At 50.0% G+C, this 16,860-nt stretch overlaps 1 protein-coding gene and 1 long non-coding RNA gene across 7 annotated transcripts in view; one reads left to right on the plus strand and one right to left on the minus strand.

Annotated features, from left to right (window-relative positions):
• The window catches only part of MINK1 (misshapen like kinase 1), a 46,512-nt gene extending 34,138 nt beyond the window's left edge, over positions 1-12,374 (minus strand). For all 6 annotated transcript variants that reach the window (XM_061143252.1, XM_061143251.1, XM_061143250.1 and 3 more), the window contains exon 1: positions 12,072-12,374. In XM_061143252.1, the coding sequence (XP_060999235.1) occupies positions 12,072-12,128 (57 nt within the window). In that variant the 5' untranslated portion in view covers positions 12,129-12,374. The remainder of the gene's footprint in view (positions 1-12,071) is intronic.
• Positions 1,752-7,229, plus strand: LOC133055955 (uncharacterized). Its single transcript, XR_009692715.1, has 3 exons — positions 1,752-1,926; positions 4,104-4,510; positions 6,360-7,229. It is a non-coding gene; the product is annotated as an uncharacterized LOC133055955 (long non-coding RNA).
• Positions 12,375-16,860: the final 4,486 nt, after the last annotated feature.

Here is a 16,860-nt window from a genome sequence, read left to right on the forward strand (position 1 = left end):
CAGGTCTCTGGGCTCCTGATTCCACACCGGCTCCACGTATCACGTTGCCTCAACTGCGACAGCCCTGGATCAGCAGGCCTCCACCGGGGAGCTCTCTGGAGACGTCACTCCTGCCCCATCTGGGCAGGTGACAAAGATGGGGTGGGGGATGTGGGCAGCAGTGGGGACATTAATCATTGACTTGTGACATACACCTCATCTGCACAGAACGCACCCTGAACTCCAGGCTGACCAAACACACGGGAGCCCTCCATTTCTGCTGGGGCCTGGGCACTGCAGCAGAGCAGTAGGAGTCTCTGAGTTCAGGTCTAACCAGCTCTGGGACCCTGGCCTGCTGCTGGCACCTTTAAAAATGTCAGATGGTCCGGGGAGGCTCTGCTTTAAACATGGACACTTAAACCACTCCATGCTTTTATCGGTGGTGGTGATAACAACCATATCCAAGCAGGCACAATGCCAGACAGCAGGGTAATACCTAGGGAAGGCCGTGTTCCCATGAGTGAGGAGTGGAGTGTTCCTCCATTCACACCGTGAGCACAGGGGTGAGTGAACCAGGCTCAGCCCAGGAAAAACCATCAATCCATTTATAGTTGACACAATCTAAGAAAGAAACAGGCTTTAGATTAGAGTAAGAGGGGCAGTGGTGAGGAGGGCCACGGGGCAGACGCTGGAAGGTGATGGTGAATACGTGGAGCCTCCTGTAAGGTTGTGCGTAGGAAACAGAGAAGACCATGAGTCCTCAGACTTTGAGACCTAACACCAGGGTGGGTGATCCAGGAAAACATCCCTGAACAGGGGACCCTAAGTTGCCCGCCGAACCTCCAACTAGAGGCCCCTGTGGCCTGGATCTGGACCTGTAAGACAGGCCTCTCCACCACACAAGGCTCCCCTGCCTTCCTCTCTTCCTGGGTGACTTGAGTGCCAAGCCTGCCTCTTCTTCCTTTTTACTTCCTTCCCCACGACAGTCGATGAAAAAACTATAAATGGTGTGAACAAAGGGAGGAGGCTAGGCAGGCCTCGGAACTGGTCACCTGTATTCTAAGAAACCCAACGCAATTCTAGGTCATGCTTTGGGTCTGTCCAGGGGTGTGGACACCACAGAGGAATACAGCCTGACCAGGCTCCAAATTCTGCAGGCCTGGAAACCCAGGAAGGTGACATCAGAGGGGCCTCAAAGGCTGCCCTCGATTTCCCCATGACAGCTTTAACAGCTAACCATTCCTTCCTCCCCGTGAAAATCTAGGCCTTTGCTGTGGCCTGTCATTCCACAGGAAAGAAGCTCCTGAGCTCAGACTGCCTGATACTAAACAACTACCTCCTTCTACTTGATGTCACTTGTATATGAGCTTTCTGCTCTTAATGATACATGAATACATGTTTGTCAAACAAGTTGCCAGCCAGAGTTACACTACTGGCCACCCCTTGGGAAAGGGGAAACTAACTCAGAAAGACAGAGACCCTCCTCTGGGGACAATGTAATCATCTAAGGATAGTCTTCTTCTACTTCCAGGGAGAAGCCCTCTGTGTTAACACAGGAACCCCTCACACACAGAGATAAGCTGTTTCATTTTATTAGCTTCATCCCCTGCATGATCTTCTTCCCATCTTCCTCTATAGCTACCCACCACACCCCCAGGATGAGAAGAAGTAAGGGCTGAGAGTAAACAAGATGACGCATATAAGTACAACAGAACCAGAAAGCAAAGCCTAGCTGGGAGATGGCAAAAGGAGCTGAATACGGAAAAGAAACCCTCAACTTCTCTTTCCGTTGCCTGAATCTTGTGTGATTCCATGTGGCCATTTCACTGAAAACCCCCCTCGGAGGCCTACTGCCTTGTGCTGGAGCCAGGAGGGAGGGGAGTGTCCCGGGTTGGCCGATGACACACAGACTTCTGAAACAGGTCACCTCACCTGACTCGACAAATAGTAAGTATCTGCCATGTCAGCCCTCTGCTTAGCTCTGCACACACACAAAGGGAGGAGACACAGATGAGTGGCTGCCAGAGGCTGGGGGCAGGGAGTTGGTGTTTCATGGGGACAGGGTTTCAGTTGGGGAAGATGAAAACGTCCTGGAGGGGAACGGCAGTGACGGTTGCACAACAACAAGAATGTACTTGATGTCACCAAACTGTGCACTTAAAAACGGCTAAGATGGTCAATTTTATGTTGTGTATATTTATTAATAACTACAATTAAAAAAAAATTTGAAGGGGGGGGGGATGAGCCAGTCTTTTTCTCCTTCCTCTGAAGAACAGGGCTTCTTCTGAATCATTAATGCTCTTTCCTCCAGAGCAAATCTGAATTCTTGCACACCCTTTACGCTCCCATCATCAGGGAATGCTGCCCGGCAGCCTGACATCCAGAAATCACCATTTCTGGGCACAGGCCCCTGGATCTTTGCATTCTCAGCATGTGCCCATCAACACCAACCCACCAGCAGTTCCAATGGCTCAGGCTAAGGTCATTTGCTATTTAAAAAAAAGACAAATTTTTTTTTTTTTTTACTTCCCTGGTGGTCCAGTGGTTAACCATCTGCCTGCCAATGCAGGGGACACATGTTCGACGCCTGGTCGGGAAACTAAGATCCCACACATGCGGAGCAATTAAGTCCCTGTTCCACCACTACAGTCCATGTGAGCAACAAAAGATCCCACATGACGCAACAGAGATCCCAAGCGCCACAACTCAGATCCGCTGCAGCCAAACAAATATTAAAAAAAATATTTTAAGTCATTTACTAAATAAATAAGTAAGTAGAGTCATCCTCTCCTCTCAAAAAATGCTCCCATGTGATTAAAACTTCTCCACTGCCAAGGCACAGATATAAACGGTGACCTCTTAGAGGCGGTGACCACTGCTCTTACAGGCTGCCTCCAAACCATGAAACAGGCCATGTTTCAAAATTTCCTAATACAATTCTTCACCACAGACATTTTATGGACAGTGTTATCTTGTCCCGAGTGAACCCACAAAGCCTGTTTCCCACAGGCCACACGTCCATGATTAAAGCAAGCGGAAAACAGTATTGCTCGAGGCACACAGTCCAGAATGTCAGCGGCGGGGCGCCCTCCCCTCAACACGCCCCAGAGACGCCTGCCACCTGGGCACAGGCCTCCAGCAGCGCAGGGGCGCACGGGCTCGGGTTCTGCGTGGAGTCAGACCTGAGCCCGACTCTGTGACCTGCTGCTTACTGGCGGTCCTCAGGCACGTCATTTAATTTCTAAGTTCTGTAAGCCTTGGTCTCTTCATCTTGAAAAATGAGGAAAATATTCCACTTCAAAGGGTTACTGTGAAGAATAACGAGATTATACAAGGAGGGAACTATGCTCTGCATAGCAAGTATTCATTATTTTTCCTATTCCACTCTAGAACCCCTTCTGAAATGAAGCCACATTAAAATATAAATGACTTGTATCAGAGCAGTTTTCATTCCCAACTGAAGAAAGAGAGAAAAAGAGGGCTTCCTAGAGGTATGAATGGATACAGGGACTGGCCAACTTCTGAACCACATGTTGCCTGTCCTCCCCAACCCTGCTGTCTGGGATTGAAGGTAGTTTCCATGGTGAAGAAGGACATTGTGAAGGTGAGAGGGACTCTCCCCAACTTCTCCAAACCTTAGCTAGACTAGACCAAGAGCCCATCCAGTCTTGCTCCCTCGAGTCGAATATGGATAGCAAGAAGTGATGCTGGCCCTGTGACATTCACGCATCCCCACCAGCCACTCTGCTCCCAGCCACTCACTCACCCCCAGAGCTCTGTCCTTCTCCAAAGGAGACACTAGGCAAGTGGTCTTCTTCCCTCTCCTGCAGACTGAGCAACGACACTCCCTCAGCACACCTCTGGCTTCACGGGGCCAACCTTAGGATGCAAAGACTGGAGAGAAGAGACCACTGCACCAGCCTCCTCTCTCACAGTGGGACCTCACACCTACCTCCTCCTCTCGCCTCCCCGCCGCTCAGATTTTAGGGCACCCCATGTCCAACTGTTCTGTTTCAATAGAAGTAGAGTCGAGTTACAAAACTGTGTCAATTTCTGGCTTACAGCAGCAGATTGATTCAATTATATATATATATGTATATTTTTTAGATTATTTTCCATTACAGGTTATTACAAGATAAAGTCTGTCTGAAACTTTTCTTGAAGACTCTTTTCTGAGCTGCTCAGAACTGAAGACCAAGTATGACATGCTTTTCAGCCACCCTCTTACAAATGTGCCTTGAAAGAGAGAGTGGGTGGGCGGTGAAGAAAGAACATGAAAATCATCTTCCTTGCAGTCTGGCTTTGGAGCTGGCCCATTTTACCTACAGAGGTGTACTGGCAGACAGATCCGAGCTGTGAGAAGAGCTTCGTGCCATGCGCACGAGTAGTTTACAGCCTACATTCCTCTCTCCGCCCGCAAAGAAGGAAAAGAGGGAGCTTAGGACCGACTTCTGACTTCATGGGAGGAACTTGTGCAGTCCTTCCCCTGACCTTTCCCACATCCCTCACAGGTTCACAAGAGGCCCTATTGGTAAGGTGGGTGGGAAAATAATTCTTCAGTGTGCTCTCCGGTCATCGCCGGGTGGTTCACAGCCCTGATCCCCACATATTAATATTTAAGGGTGTTAGTGCTTCTGAGACAGACAGACAATGAAACCTCCCTCCCCAACATTTCCGAACACCCCCAGAAGGGCAGTGCCCCCGGGGTTGAGAAGTACTGTCAGGACCTGTGCTGTTTTGGGTCACACAGTGCCCAGCACACACGAGGCACTCTGGTGGGAAAGTGACGAGAATGCTGAGCTCCTGATGGCTTATCGAGGGCGTAAGTACTGAACCCTGCTGTGTACTCTGTATGCACCGTGAGGCTCAACAGGAAGTGTGGATTATGGTTCCTGCAGTCAAGGAAGTGAAAGGGAAAACAAGACCATGAAATATGATTTCGTAGGGGTGATACATATTCATATGCTAAATTACAAGGTCCGTGAGAAAGTGACCAGTGACGGCTGGCACAGTCAGGGGAGGTTTCGTGGGGAAAGTGGACACTGAGGTGACTGGAAGGAGGTGGAAACTTCCTCACTCAGCCCTACTGATCCTCAGTGTCCCTGCAGAGACCACTGCTGAAAGAAAATTCCTCCAAGTCTGTGGTCTAGGAGCAACTCCACAAGCCCAGCCCTTCAGATCCTGTCCTGGGATGGTTTTGGCGGAAGAAGGTGGGAGAAGATTCTCCTTTTCCCTCAGAAGACCCAGTGCCATGGGCCTCCTTTCAAGAGGCCCTTCCCCTCCGAAAGGCAGAGCAGATTCACCACCACAGGCACAGACTTAATCACAGGCTCTGAGGGGGGCAGTTCCTGGCTGTGACTACAGAAGCCTCACCCGTCACCCTTGGCTGCAAAGGCTCTCCCACTGTGAGGACACACACTTCCCTCCTCAGTCCAAGGTCTTCTCGGCTTGCCAATCTGCAGCATTCCTCTTGCTGCAGGCAGAGAGTCCCTGTCTTCCACCCATCCCTCTCTCCACACCACGCGCTGGGCCACCACACACTTCTGGCAGCCTGCCCCACCCTCCTGACATTTCAGCCGCTCCTGGAGTCTGGCTTCTCCAAGAAACCCAAGACTGTGGTTCTCTGTGCAAAATTGGTAACACTTCCCCCACTCATCCTTGATTTGTGCAGTGTAAATTGAGAGAGACCTGTTTATACACACAGCATCCACCTAGCGTTAGGCAGAATCCCACTGACCACGGAAGCTAACTCCAAGGCTGGACCTGCTCATGCTTATTCCTGCGAGATTTACCTACCTTCCAACCCTACCACTACTTGGGGCCAATGATATCAAGTCTCTCTCACTCACACACACACACACACACACAGGTGTAAGGAGATGAAAATGTTAATTAGCTTGACTGCAGTTATCATTTCACTATGCCTATGTCTATCAAAACATGTTGTGTACCTTACATACATAAATATGATACAAAACAGCAGTCCCCAACCTTTTTGGAATGAGGGACCAGTTTTGTGGCAGACAATTTTCCCAAGGACTGGTGAGTGGGGGATGGTTTCAGGATGATTCAAGTGCATTACATTTATTGAGCGCTTTATTTCTACTATTATTACATCAGGTCCATATTAGATCATCAAGCAGTAGATCCCTGAGGTTGGGCACCCCTGATATAAAACATCTAGTGGTACACCCTCTTCCTCATACACCCACTTAAGACAACAAGCACATTCACTCACCCTCGGCAGAGTGACATGTGAATCCACACATACCCAGCACTCAGAGACCTCCCCCCCAATAAATAAAAACAAGTCATATGCTCTTTCCACATACGAACCCTTACCCTTTGAAAGAGACAAACTTTTTTTTCCTCTCTCATAGGAATATCAGAAGAAATCCTTTTGGAAATGAAGCCTGGAGTCTTCACCCCATCCTTAAGCCCCTATCCCTTGGTTAACTGTTGACCTAAAGCCCCACCCTAAGAACAGCCCCGTTCCAGGGTCTCCCAGTTCGGGTCATCACCACATTCTACCTGCTGGCTCACCTCTAGCTACGCTTTCTGTGGCACTGTCAGCTTGGTTTTCTGACAGGTGATTTGTCTCTCAACCAACCAACCAAATATTTCTGTCTTGTAAAAAGTAAAAACAGTTCTTGTTATGCACTCCCATGGATTGCTAATGTTTTCTGCTACAGTCCTTATCATGGCTTGCAATTTTCTGTATATGTAATTATATATAGAGAAATATACATATGATTGCTTTATGAATGTCTCTCCCCACTACTAGACTGTAGGAAAACCACGTGTATCCTGTGTGTCATTGTATCCTCTGTGCCTAGTTCTAGTTCTTTTCTCAAGGAGAATAGGAAATCCTACCCACCTTTAGCAAGTACATCCTTGGCTGTCTGGTCACTGGGCAAAATCTCCAGGGGCTTCCTGGTCACCATAATTTCATCCCTTTATTCTCTCCTCCCTCTACCATCTCCTACCCATATTAAAAACAAAAAACCTCAAGCATCTTTTCAATTACCCTCTTGGGGAGTGTCCCATAGATGGAAGAATCCCAGACTGAAGTCAAGGACTGGCTGGTTAGAAGGAAAAGGCCAGGGAGAACGAGAGAGAGAGAAAGAATGAACGTGGGCTTCTCCCAAGTCATATTTTTGTATCTTCCTATATTCTGTGGGCATTTGAGAAATGCTTTGAGACTTATTAACTTGATCGCTTTCTGTTCTATTTCTTCAGCCTACTGAAGAGAAAACTGAGGGAGTCGTGGGTGTAAAGTGAGTGCTGGAGGAGGGGGAAAGACTTGATATCAGATTTCAAGATGACTGACCACTACAGACAGAAAACAGAAAATGACTATGAGTCACAGCAATCAGAGTTAGCAAAAACTTCCTGACCCTGAGGGTTCTAAGATGAAGGCAGAAACAGTTTAAAAATTGCAGGGGGTAGGGGATGTGTGTGAGAGGGCTGGTGGGGAGCCTCAGCCTGCAAAGGCATTGCTTAGATGGAAGCTCCCAGAGCTCTGATTAAATGGCTTAGAATGGTATCAACACATTATTACATCCTTCCTGTAGTATCTAGAACCTGATTCTCAATATAGTAGACCAACAATGCTTGGTGACTGACTGATGCAGGAAAGTATGTTACAGGTAACTCTCTCTGGTACAACTATGGAGACAGAAAGATCAGTCGGGCAGACTCTCAAACGGCTTCCGGAGATGCTCTGCAGTCCCAGAACTGTTTTATGTTCCTGGGTTGAGAGGTCACCACATTCCTTATTTATTAACCAAGGCCAAAGTACAAGCTTGTAAAGGGCGGCTGCACACTTCCTGCTATCTTGTCCCCAGGATGACGGGCAAGGACACTCAACCGACCCACGCTGTTGTCCCATCTTAGGCACACAGTTCAGAGTGGAAAGGAATGGGGGCCAGATCTGAAATTAGAATTTTATTGTTAACTGAGCTCCTGGGAGAAGCTGGTGGTGGTAGGCAGGCCAGCTCTCTTGCTGACCCTCTTACTGTTCTCTTAACTGTGAAAACCTCACTTCTCCAAAGACCCTCCCCTCTGTGGATCACAAAGGGCAAGGGCTCTGTCCCACCCGCGGCACAAAGGGTGGCGATGTCTCCTTCCTAGCTTGGGAGATGGTTGAACATCTCCTTCTAGCAAAGTTCTCTGCCACCTTCCTTCCATCCTCTGGCCAAAGCAGTTTTCACTTCACTCTAAGTGCCACTAATTCCCCCAAGAGCCCCACCCTCACCTGCAGTTCTCTAGGAAAAAAAGTCCCTACTCAAAGCCCCTGCTTCTGCGGCAGGAGGTCAGCCTGTCCAGCCCTGGCCTGAGGCATCTGTCGTCAACATTTGGACAGCCAGCACATCAGACTGCAGCGGTTGCTCAGCGGCCTAGAAACACATGCCCAGAACTGCCAGCCCTCCAAGTGGTATTGGCTCCACAGCCTCGCAGACAGAAAAGGAAGGGGAATGAGGCTCCTCCAGAGAAGAGACACAACACAAGGCTGTTAGAGCGAGAACATCTCCATCAGCACAACTGCCCGGCAACAAGTCCCTCCTGCCTGCGCGCCATGGTGTTATTTCAATACATACCCAGCGCAGCTCCACGGTGCCAAGGACACCGCAGTCTAAAACTTCCAGCTGGCCGGACAGTAAAGAGAAGCTGCTCGGCTTGTGAAGCGGGTCAACCACGAGGAGCACCACAAAAGGAAAGCGGTCAGCCCAGGGTCTGCTCCCTCCTTGTCCCATCCACTTCCACTGATACTTCTGCTCTGGGAGAAGCCAGGAGTTCCCAGTCAGAAGATTCTTCTGGAATATAACCAAACTTGGACACAGAGAAGGTCTGAAATAAGAGGCCCATTTTTTTTCTCTTGGAAGATCCTAACTTTACTTCAAGACTCAGATGGAGGCTTCCAGAGCTCTGTTTACCACCAGATGAGGTCTCATTCCAAAAAACTCAGAAAAGATATATTCTTAATTGTGTGTATATAAAAGGCAAGAGAAAGCCTAACCAGCATGATGTTTATTGAATGCTTTCTCTAAGCAGAGCTTAGAGCTAAGAGCTTTCACTTGTTAGGACACGCATTTATTCAACAGTTGAGTTCCCCCCACGTGCAAAACACTGTTACAGGCCCTGGGGATGCAAAGCTGAACAGAACAGCCAAATTCATAGCTTTCACTGAACTTATATTTTAGTCAGGGTTGACAAGTACATGTCAGCTGGTGATAAAAACTACAAAATAAAACAAAGCAGACTGAGGGATGCTATATAAAAATTTATATAAAAATGAAGCAGGGGCGGGAGTGCTATTTTAGATACACTTGTGCCAGAAGACTTCTCTGATTGTCATCTGATAACAATTAACAATAATGGCAATCATATGGTCATGATGTGCCAGGGACTGGACTAAGTACTTAATATGCAGTATTTCACCCAGTCCTCAATAACTCTGAGTTCAGTACCATCACCACTATACAGATGAGCAAATGGAGAATTAGAAGGTGAGGATCTTGGCAGAATCTGCAGCCAACCAGGGAAGAAGGGGGAGAAAGGCCATGGTTACTCATAAGTGAGAAAGTGGGGACTTGAACTTAGGAACACAACCCCACACTACTGGGCCAGAAGACAGACGGAGCCTCAAAGAGGGCAAGCTTGCCTGTGGTCACAAAGTGGCAGGTCTACCCACCGCCCCACCCGTGGCTAAGAGATAGTGCCATTCAATCTTTCCTAATACCAGCCTATTACTCTATCACCATCTGAAAGCTAAGCCTTATCTTGAAACAAGAGAAGAAAGACAACTTGGGTTCTGTGAGGCTGGCTAATAAATGCTGAATATGTTCCTCTCCCATCCCCCTCCCCAGTTTAGAGAAACGCTTTTCTGCTAATTCTCCAGGTTGCCATTTCTCGACAGACAGGAACAGAGCAAGAGATGACTGAGCCCAGCTGTTCCACAGTGGCTCTCTGAGGTGGGGTGGAGGGGACAAGTCCTTCCCTGAGAAAAGTCCAGCAGACCCTCTGCAGTCCTATTTCAAAAGAAGTGCCCCTCTCAAGCCCTGGAGTACTGGGGTGGTAGTGGGGGAAGAGCGATGCTTTCTTAAAAAGCCTGAGGCAGGAAAGATCATAAGCACTGGGAGCAGGTCAAAGGCCTCTCTGGAGGGAAGGAGGAGAATAGGGCAGGAGATGATTGAGGAAAGAGGCTAACACTGCTTCAAAAGTAGAGAAGTTAAGAAGGGAAATACCACATCCAAGGTCAGAGGGTGTCTGCAGAATTGCTGGAAATCCCAGGCCGAGGATTCAGGCCAAACTAGCAGAAAAGGCTAAAGGAAAAGAGAAGCCCAGGCAGAGTCCCACAAGGTTTGAGCCAAAGGTCATGGTTTGGACCCACCTGTTTTTATTATATTTAAGTCACCTCAGCAACAGGAACCTGCAGCCAGAGTTAATCAACAACCAAGGTGGGAAGGGAAGGTGGGGACTCATCCTATAGATAGTACACTAAGGGGAGCCTGGATTTCCATCTTATACCCCAGCTGGCTTGACTTTGAGAATCACAGTTTAAACTGATTAAGACTCTCCCTCCCAAAGCCTTCAGACCCTCTTCCCCCAACACACATACACAGAGAGAGAGAAATTCAATGTTCCATCTCCCTCCTCAACAATTCATCACCTTATCTGAACCAAGTCAGGTCTCCTAGCCCAACGCTGCACCAAGCAAATTATGACCTGAATGGCAAGAAAAACTGTGTCACCTAGAGAAACCCAATTAACGACATGACTCTGCTCTCTTCAATTCCCCTCTCCCCGCCAGTCATATCCGGGGCACCTGTGTGGCTGACCGCCTTTTCCCGCTACTGGCCACATTCCCTGGCCAACTCAAAAGCCAGAAGACATTTCAATAGGGGCCTCCGGAGCACCTAACCCAGAGATGGGAAATCCTGCTCTCCCCAAACACCCTGGCCTGTTGAGAGAGCCTGAAGGACACAGGACAAAAACACCCCCTGGGGGACAGGCTGGAGTCTTCACCTTGAAATCACTCAGTGGTCCCTTAAGCCAGGGCTCCCTGCTGAAGAAAAACAGGTAAATGCTGCTGAAAGCTCCCAAATGAGGACGTGAAAGGGCCCCAGGAGGGAAAACGAATAGGTATTTCCAAGAAATTCCTGCTGCAGTTGTTCCCCTCTGATCCCTTTTCTAATGAGCCCCTCCCTGGAGAGATCTCCATCGCCTCCCCCGCCTTCCAGCAAAGCCATGAATACCCAAGCTTTTCCAAACCCGAAGGACCACATGCTGCATGTGTTTGTGTGTGTACAGACCTGTAAACATCCTCTTCCCAGCCCAAGCCAGAGTTTCTGAAGACCAGAAACGCGTCCCCTCCTCCCCCGGTGCACTTGACTTTCCTCCCAGCCCCACTGCTCTGCTGCAGAGTTGGTAATGTAATATGCGGGGGACCCTGAGACCGGAAATGCCTGGTGCTGGACTGCTGCACCTGAAACGCGAGCGAAGGCACCGGGGCGGGCGGGAGCCGAGCAGCCGGGTGACGGCGGCGGTAGGAGGTGTGCGGCCGGAGAGGGGAGGCTGAAGTGCCGGCCGGCGAAGAGATGCAATTCAGGGCTGGGCGAGGAGGAGAGAGGGTGATGAGGGGGAGGCTGGCGAGGCAGTGGCAAAGTCAAAATTCGAGGAGCCGGGAAACAGGAGGCGGGGGAAGAAGACAGAGGAGCAACTGGGGGGAAAGAGGCCCCAAAGGGGATCAGGGGCCAGGACGGGACACCACGGTAAAGATACTGCAGGTTCAGGGGAACCGGAGGGTGACCCGCAAACACCTGGGAGGAAGGGGTCCGGAAGCTGAGTAAAGGTAGAGGAGGAGAGAGGAATGGGGGCGGGGCACCCCAGGGCGGGGACCGAGCTGGCTCCCAGAATCTGCAGCGCGTGGATAGCGAAGGGGAGCGGAGGGCGGGGGCCAGGGAGAGGGGCGGGGGTCGCCGCGGGGGACCCGGCGCCCCGGGAGCGCGCGAGGCGTGCGGCCGCCCGCTCTCCAGCGGCGGGGACGGGAACCCGGGCGAGGCTGGGGGGGGGGGGGGCGGCGCGCTCACCCGCAGGGCGGACAGGTCGATGTCGTCCAGGCTGCGGGCGGGGGCTGGGTCGCCCATGGCCTCCACCGGGAACGGGGCCCCCGGGCCGCTCACGCTCCGGCTCGGTTAGTCCGCTGCCGCCGTCGCCGCTTCTCCCCCATCGGGGGATCCTGGGGGCGGGCTCCACCGCGCCTCCCCCGGAGAACGGGGAGGGGGAGGGCCGGCGGGAGGACCGACCCACCGACTGACAGGAGCTCTCGCCCCAGAGCCTGCAACCCGAGCCTCCCGCCTCTCCTGCGCAGGCGCGGAGTGGCCGCGCACCGGGAGGGTGGAAGAGAGAACGTGACGCGGGCGCGCCGGGTTCCCCCTCCCCCTCGGCGCCGACACCTGAGCGCAGGCGCAGGAGAGAGAGCTAAAGGCGCGCGCGAGGACTGAGGGACCGCGCAAGCCTGGCGTGAAAGAAGTGGGCGGCGGCCGAGGCGGCCGCGGAGCGCGCCCACCAGCTGGCGCGCGTGCGCACACGCGTTTCCTTCCCATTCCGTTTTTTGCCCTTTCTCTCCCCCATTTCCTTCTGATCTCTCCTTTGACGCCTTTCCTTCCTTTTCCCTCCTCTTTCGTGTGCCCAGCTGCCAATCAAACCACCCACCTCTCTATTTGCGGGGGAAAGGGGGTGGGACCCAACCCCCTCTATTACTAGGGGGGTTGTTATGGTAACTCCCCACGCGAGGGCTGGGTGGCCTCTAGATAGGATGGGCTGTCCACCCACCTAATTGCCATAGCAACAGCGGAGCTGCTGAGGGAGGGGCCTCTTCGTGAGAACTTGGCTGGAGAAACCGTCTGGGGGCTGGGGAGTGGAGGGGGTACTGGCTGCCTCGTGACTGCCCCTTACCCCTTCCCCGATTGCAGTGGGAAGTGTTGAGAAGATCTCAGATCTTCCTATCCTAAGATCTGAGGATAGGAAATCCTACTGCAGGCCTTTGTCTCTGCACCTCTTGTTCGCCACAACAGAACTGCTTCCACAATTATTCATTGACTGATCACTGGAGCTGTGCGTGGAGGAGGGGTGGCAGGGATAGGTGCAGGGGAGCAGTAAGAATCTGTGTCGACCTTCTTCAAATCTTGCTTGGGTCACCTTAGGTCTAGGCGTGTTGGCATAGAACCCCCCGCCGTTAGCCTCAGTGGAGGCTGGGTAATGCTATATAAAGAACAAGGAGTCATGTTCTGCCACTGACAAGCTGTGTGACCTTGAGCGAGTTGCTTTGCTTCTCTGGGCCTTTTCTTTGCAAATTTGAAAGAGAAGCCTGTTTGATCTTTGAGATCACTTGTAACAATGATAGTACAAGACCCCACCTCCAGTCTTAATGTAAACATTACTTTGTTGTTGTTGTCATTATTTAATGTCTCAGTCGTGTCCAACTCTGCGAACCCATGGCCTGCCAGGCTCCTCTAACCATGGGATTTCCCAGGCAAGAATACTAGAGTGGGTTGCCATTTTCTTCTCCAGGGGATCTTTCTGTCCCAGGGGTCAAACCCATGTCTCTTGCATTGCCGGCAGATTCTTTACTGCTGAGCCACCTGGGAAGCATGTAACCATCACTTAGGAGAGCTTAGGGCTTCCCTGGTGGCTTAGACGGTGAAGAATCTTTCTGCAATGCAGGAGACCTGAGTTTGACCCCTGGGTCGGGAATCTCTCCTGGAGAAGGGAATGGCTTCAGTGTTCTTGCTTGGAGAATTCCATGTACAGAGGAGCCTGGCGGGCTACAAGTCCATGGGGTCACAACAACTGAGCTACTACAATTGAGTGACTAACACTTGGACTTTTCACTGCTGCTGCTGCTGCTGCTAAGTTGCTTCAGTCGTGTCCTGCTCTGTGCGACCCCATAGACGGCAGCCCACCAGGCTTCGCTGTCCCTGGGATTTTCCAGGCAAGAACACTGGAGTGGGTTGCCATTTCCTTCTCCAATGCATGAAAGTGAAATCACTTTTCACAAGGAGAGTTTAAATGAAAAGTCCTTGGAAAGGGACAGACATTCTCCTTTCTGGACCCTTGTTTTCACATTCAGATGCACATCCAGTTTTGTTCCCCCACCCTCCCCCTCTTCTGTTTACCTTGCATTTGTCCTTGTCCAAGCCACAATCATCACTCACCTTCAATGCTCTTATTAGCCTCCTACTTGATCTTCTTGCCTGATCTCTTTAAGGTCAATTCTCTATGCTCTATGCTCTGGTTTTTCTAAAACTCACTCAAATCTTATGTCACTCTCCTGTTAAGATCCTTCGCTGACTCCCCACTGTCTTTTGAGTCTAAAGTGTGGCAATCATGACCCTTCAAGATTCTGCCTGCTTCTCCAACCCTCTTTTTCAGTACTCCACCATTCAACCTCACACACTCTAGCCATATGGAAATCCTCTCCATGCAGTTTCCAGAAGTCAACAGACCCTCCTCCAGCCTTTGCTCCTGCCATTTTTTCTCTCTGGAATATTCTGACCATGCCCATTCTCACTGCCTTTTGCTTTGCCCTTCATGTCAAAATTAATTCCTCCATGAAGCCTTCCTTGACCCCCCTGAGACTGAGTTTGGCTCTTCTGTTTTAGCCACCAGGCTTCAACCCATGGTAACTTTTAATACCTTGAATGGTAAAATGTTGAATCTCCTTAAAGGTAAGAGTTATGTCTGCCTTGTGCAACACAGGGCCTGGCACCCACTAGAGGTTTAGTAGCATGTATATGAATGAAGCCTCTGTATCTGGGCAGGCACTGGATAGTAACTCAAAGACAAGACCATGGGATAGTAGGAAAAAACACAGAATTTAAAGTTAGTGCTTTGTGCAAGTCATTCATCCCTCTGAGGCTCAATTCTATCACAGTAAAATAGGGATAATAACAGGGAGGTTAGAATAAAAGAAAATTAAGTGTGTGAAGCACTTGGTATGTATGAAGCTCTCAATAAATTTACTAATGCCTAAGAGTAAGACATTAGTAAATTAAGCCTCAGTGAGATTAATGACTTTCACAAAGCACTAACTTTAAATTCTGTGTTTTTCCCCTGCTTCCCCATGGTCTTGTTCTGGTGGCTCAGACAGTAAAGAATCTGCCTGCAATGCAGGAGACCTGGGTACAGCCCCTGGGTTGGGAAGATCCCCTGCAGAAGGAAATGGCAACCCACTCCAGTATTTTTGCCTAGAGAATCTCTTGGGCAGAAGAGCCTGGGAGGCAATAGTCTGTGGGATCACAAAGAGTCAGATATGACCAAACAACTAACACTTTCACTTTACTCTTAGGCAGTGTTTAATAAAGAGATACTTAATCATTGAATGACCAAATGAAGATCACGGGGTGTGGGCGAGGGGGGGGGGGGGGAGGGTAGGTTACATGGCCAGCCAAACTTCAAGAGGCAATGGCATCTGGGCCTGGGGAAGACAAGATTGGAAAAGACTGGAGAAACAAGATTGGCCCCATGCGGATGATTTTTTTCTTAATATTTATTTATATATTTGGCTGCCTCAGGTCTTTGTTGTGTCATCTTTCTTAGTTGCTTCACAGCATGGGAATCTTAGTTCCCCACCAGGGAATCCAATCCATGTTCCCTGCATTGCAAGGCAGATTGTTAACCTCTGGACCACAAGGGAAGTCCCCATGCTGATAATTATTGAAGCTGGAGTATTGATGCATGGGTCCCTAAAGGATCACCATCCCCTATTCTCTACTTTTATGTCCATATGAAACTGTCCATAATAATTTAAAAAGAGGTAATGTGGTGGAGGAAGCCCTGAATCAGGCATCAAGAAAAGTTAAAATAGAAATTTCCCCGGTGGCCCAGTGGCTGAGACTCCATGCTCCTAATGCAGGGGGCCAGGGTTCAATCCTTGGTTAGGGAACTAGATCCCTCTCACATGTGGCAAGAAAGAGTTGCAGTACCACAGCAAAGATCCCATGTGCCACAACTAAGACCCAGTGCAGCCAAATAAATATTGGGATGGAAAAAAAGTTAAAAGTATTAAAAATAAGACAAATTTTGAATCCCTGGGGGATGGATATTTTGCACAGACACAACCACCCTCAGATCCTCCCACCCATCTTGGGAAGCTGGATTTCTTCTCTTCATCCTGGGTCTAGAGCCAACTCTTCTGACTGCAAGCTCACTGCTCTTTTCCCTGCCCTGTGGGGGTCTCCATTCAAGAAACTCCATGACCAATGAGGGCAGAGCAGATAGACCAACAGACGGTATGAAGCAGAAGCCCACCTACCCCAGCCCAGTCCCAGGGCAGCTGCTACCTCCACCCCACAGTTAATGAGATAATGGTCCCCTAGGGAAAGAGGTACTTAGTGCTGACAATGAGGCTAATTAGCAGAATGCCAATTAGTACCTGGGGACCGCTATATAAGCGAGGGGGAATTGCTTGTGCGGAAATGGCTTTTTCAGAGGAACAGAGGGCTGCACTCAAAGGAGAGGATGGGAGCAAAGCCATAGCATCCCCTCTCTCCACGTCATCATCCACAAGGACCTCTCCTCCAGGAAGGCCTCCTAAAGTACTCACTGTTTTCCCTCTGTTTCTTCGTGCTCAATTCTGAGATTGAGGGGTGAGGCCAGAGGAATGAAGGGCAAGAGCCAGGACTGTGCTAAACTTTTTTCCAATTGCAAAATATTTCAGATATACAAAAATATATGGAAAAATTATGCATAAAATTTATATCCCACAACCCAACTTGAGAAATAAAAAAGTCGGGGCTTCCCTGGTGGTCCAGTGGCTAAGATTCCATGATACCAAGGCAGTGGATCTGGGTTGGATCCCTGGTCAGGGAAACTAGA

This window comes from Dama dama, chromosome 5 (assembly GCF_033118175.1).
Source record: "Dama dama isolate Ldn47 chromosome 5, ASM3311817v1, whole genome shotgun sequence".
Taxonomy (NCBI): domain Eukaryota; kingdom Metazoa; phylum Chordata; class Mammalia; order Artiodactyla; family Cervidae; genus Dama; species Dama dama.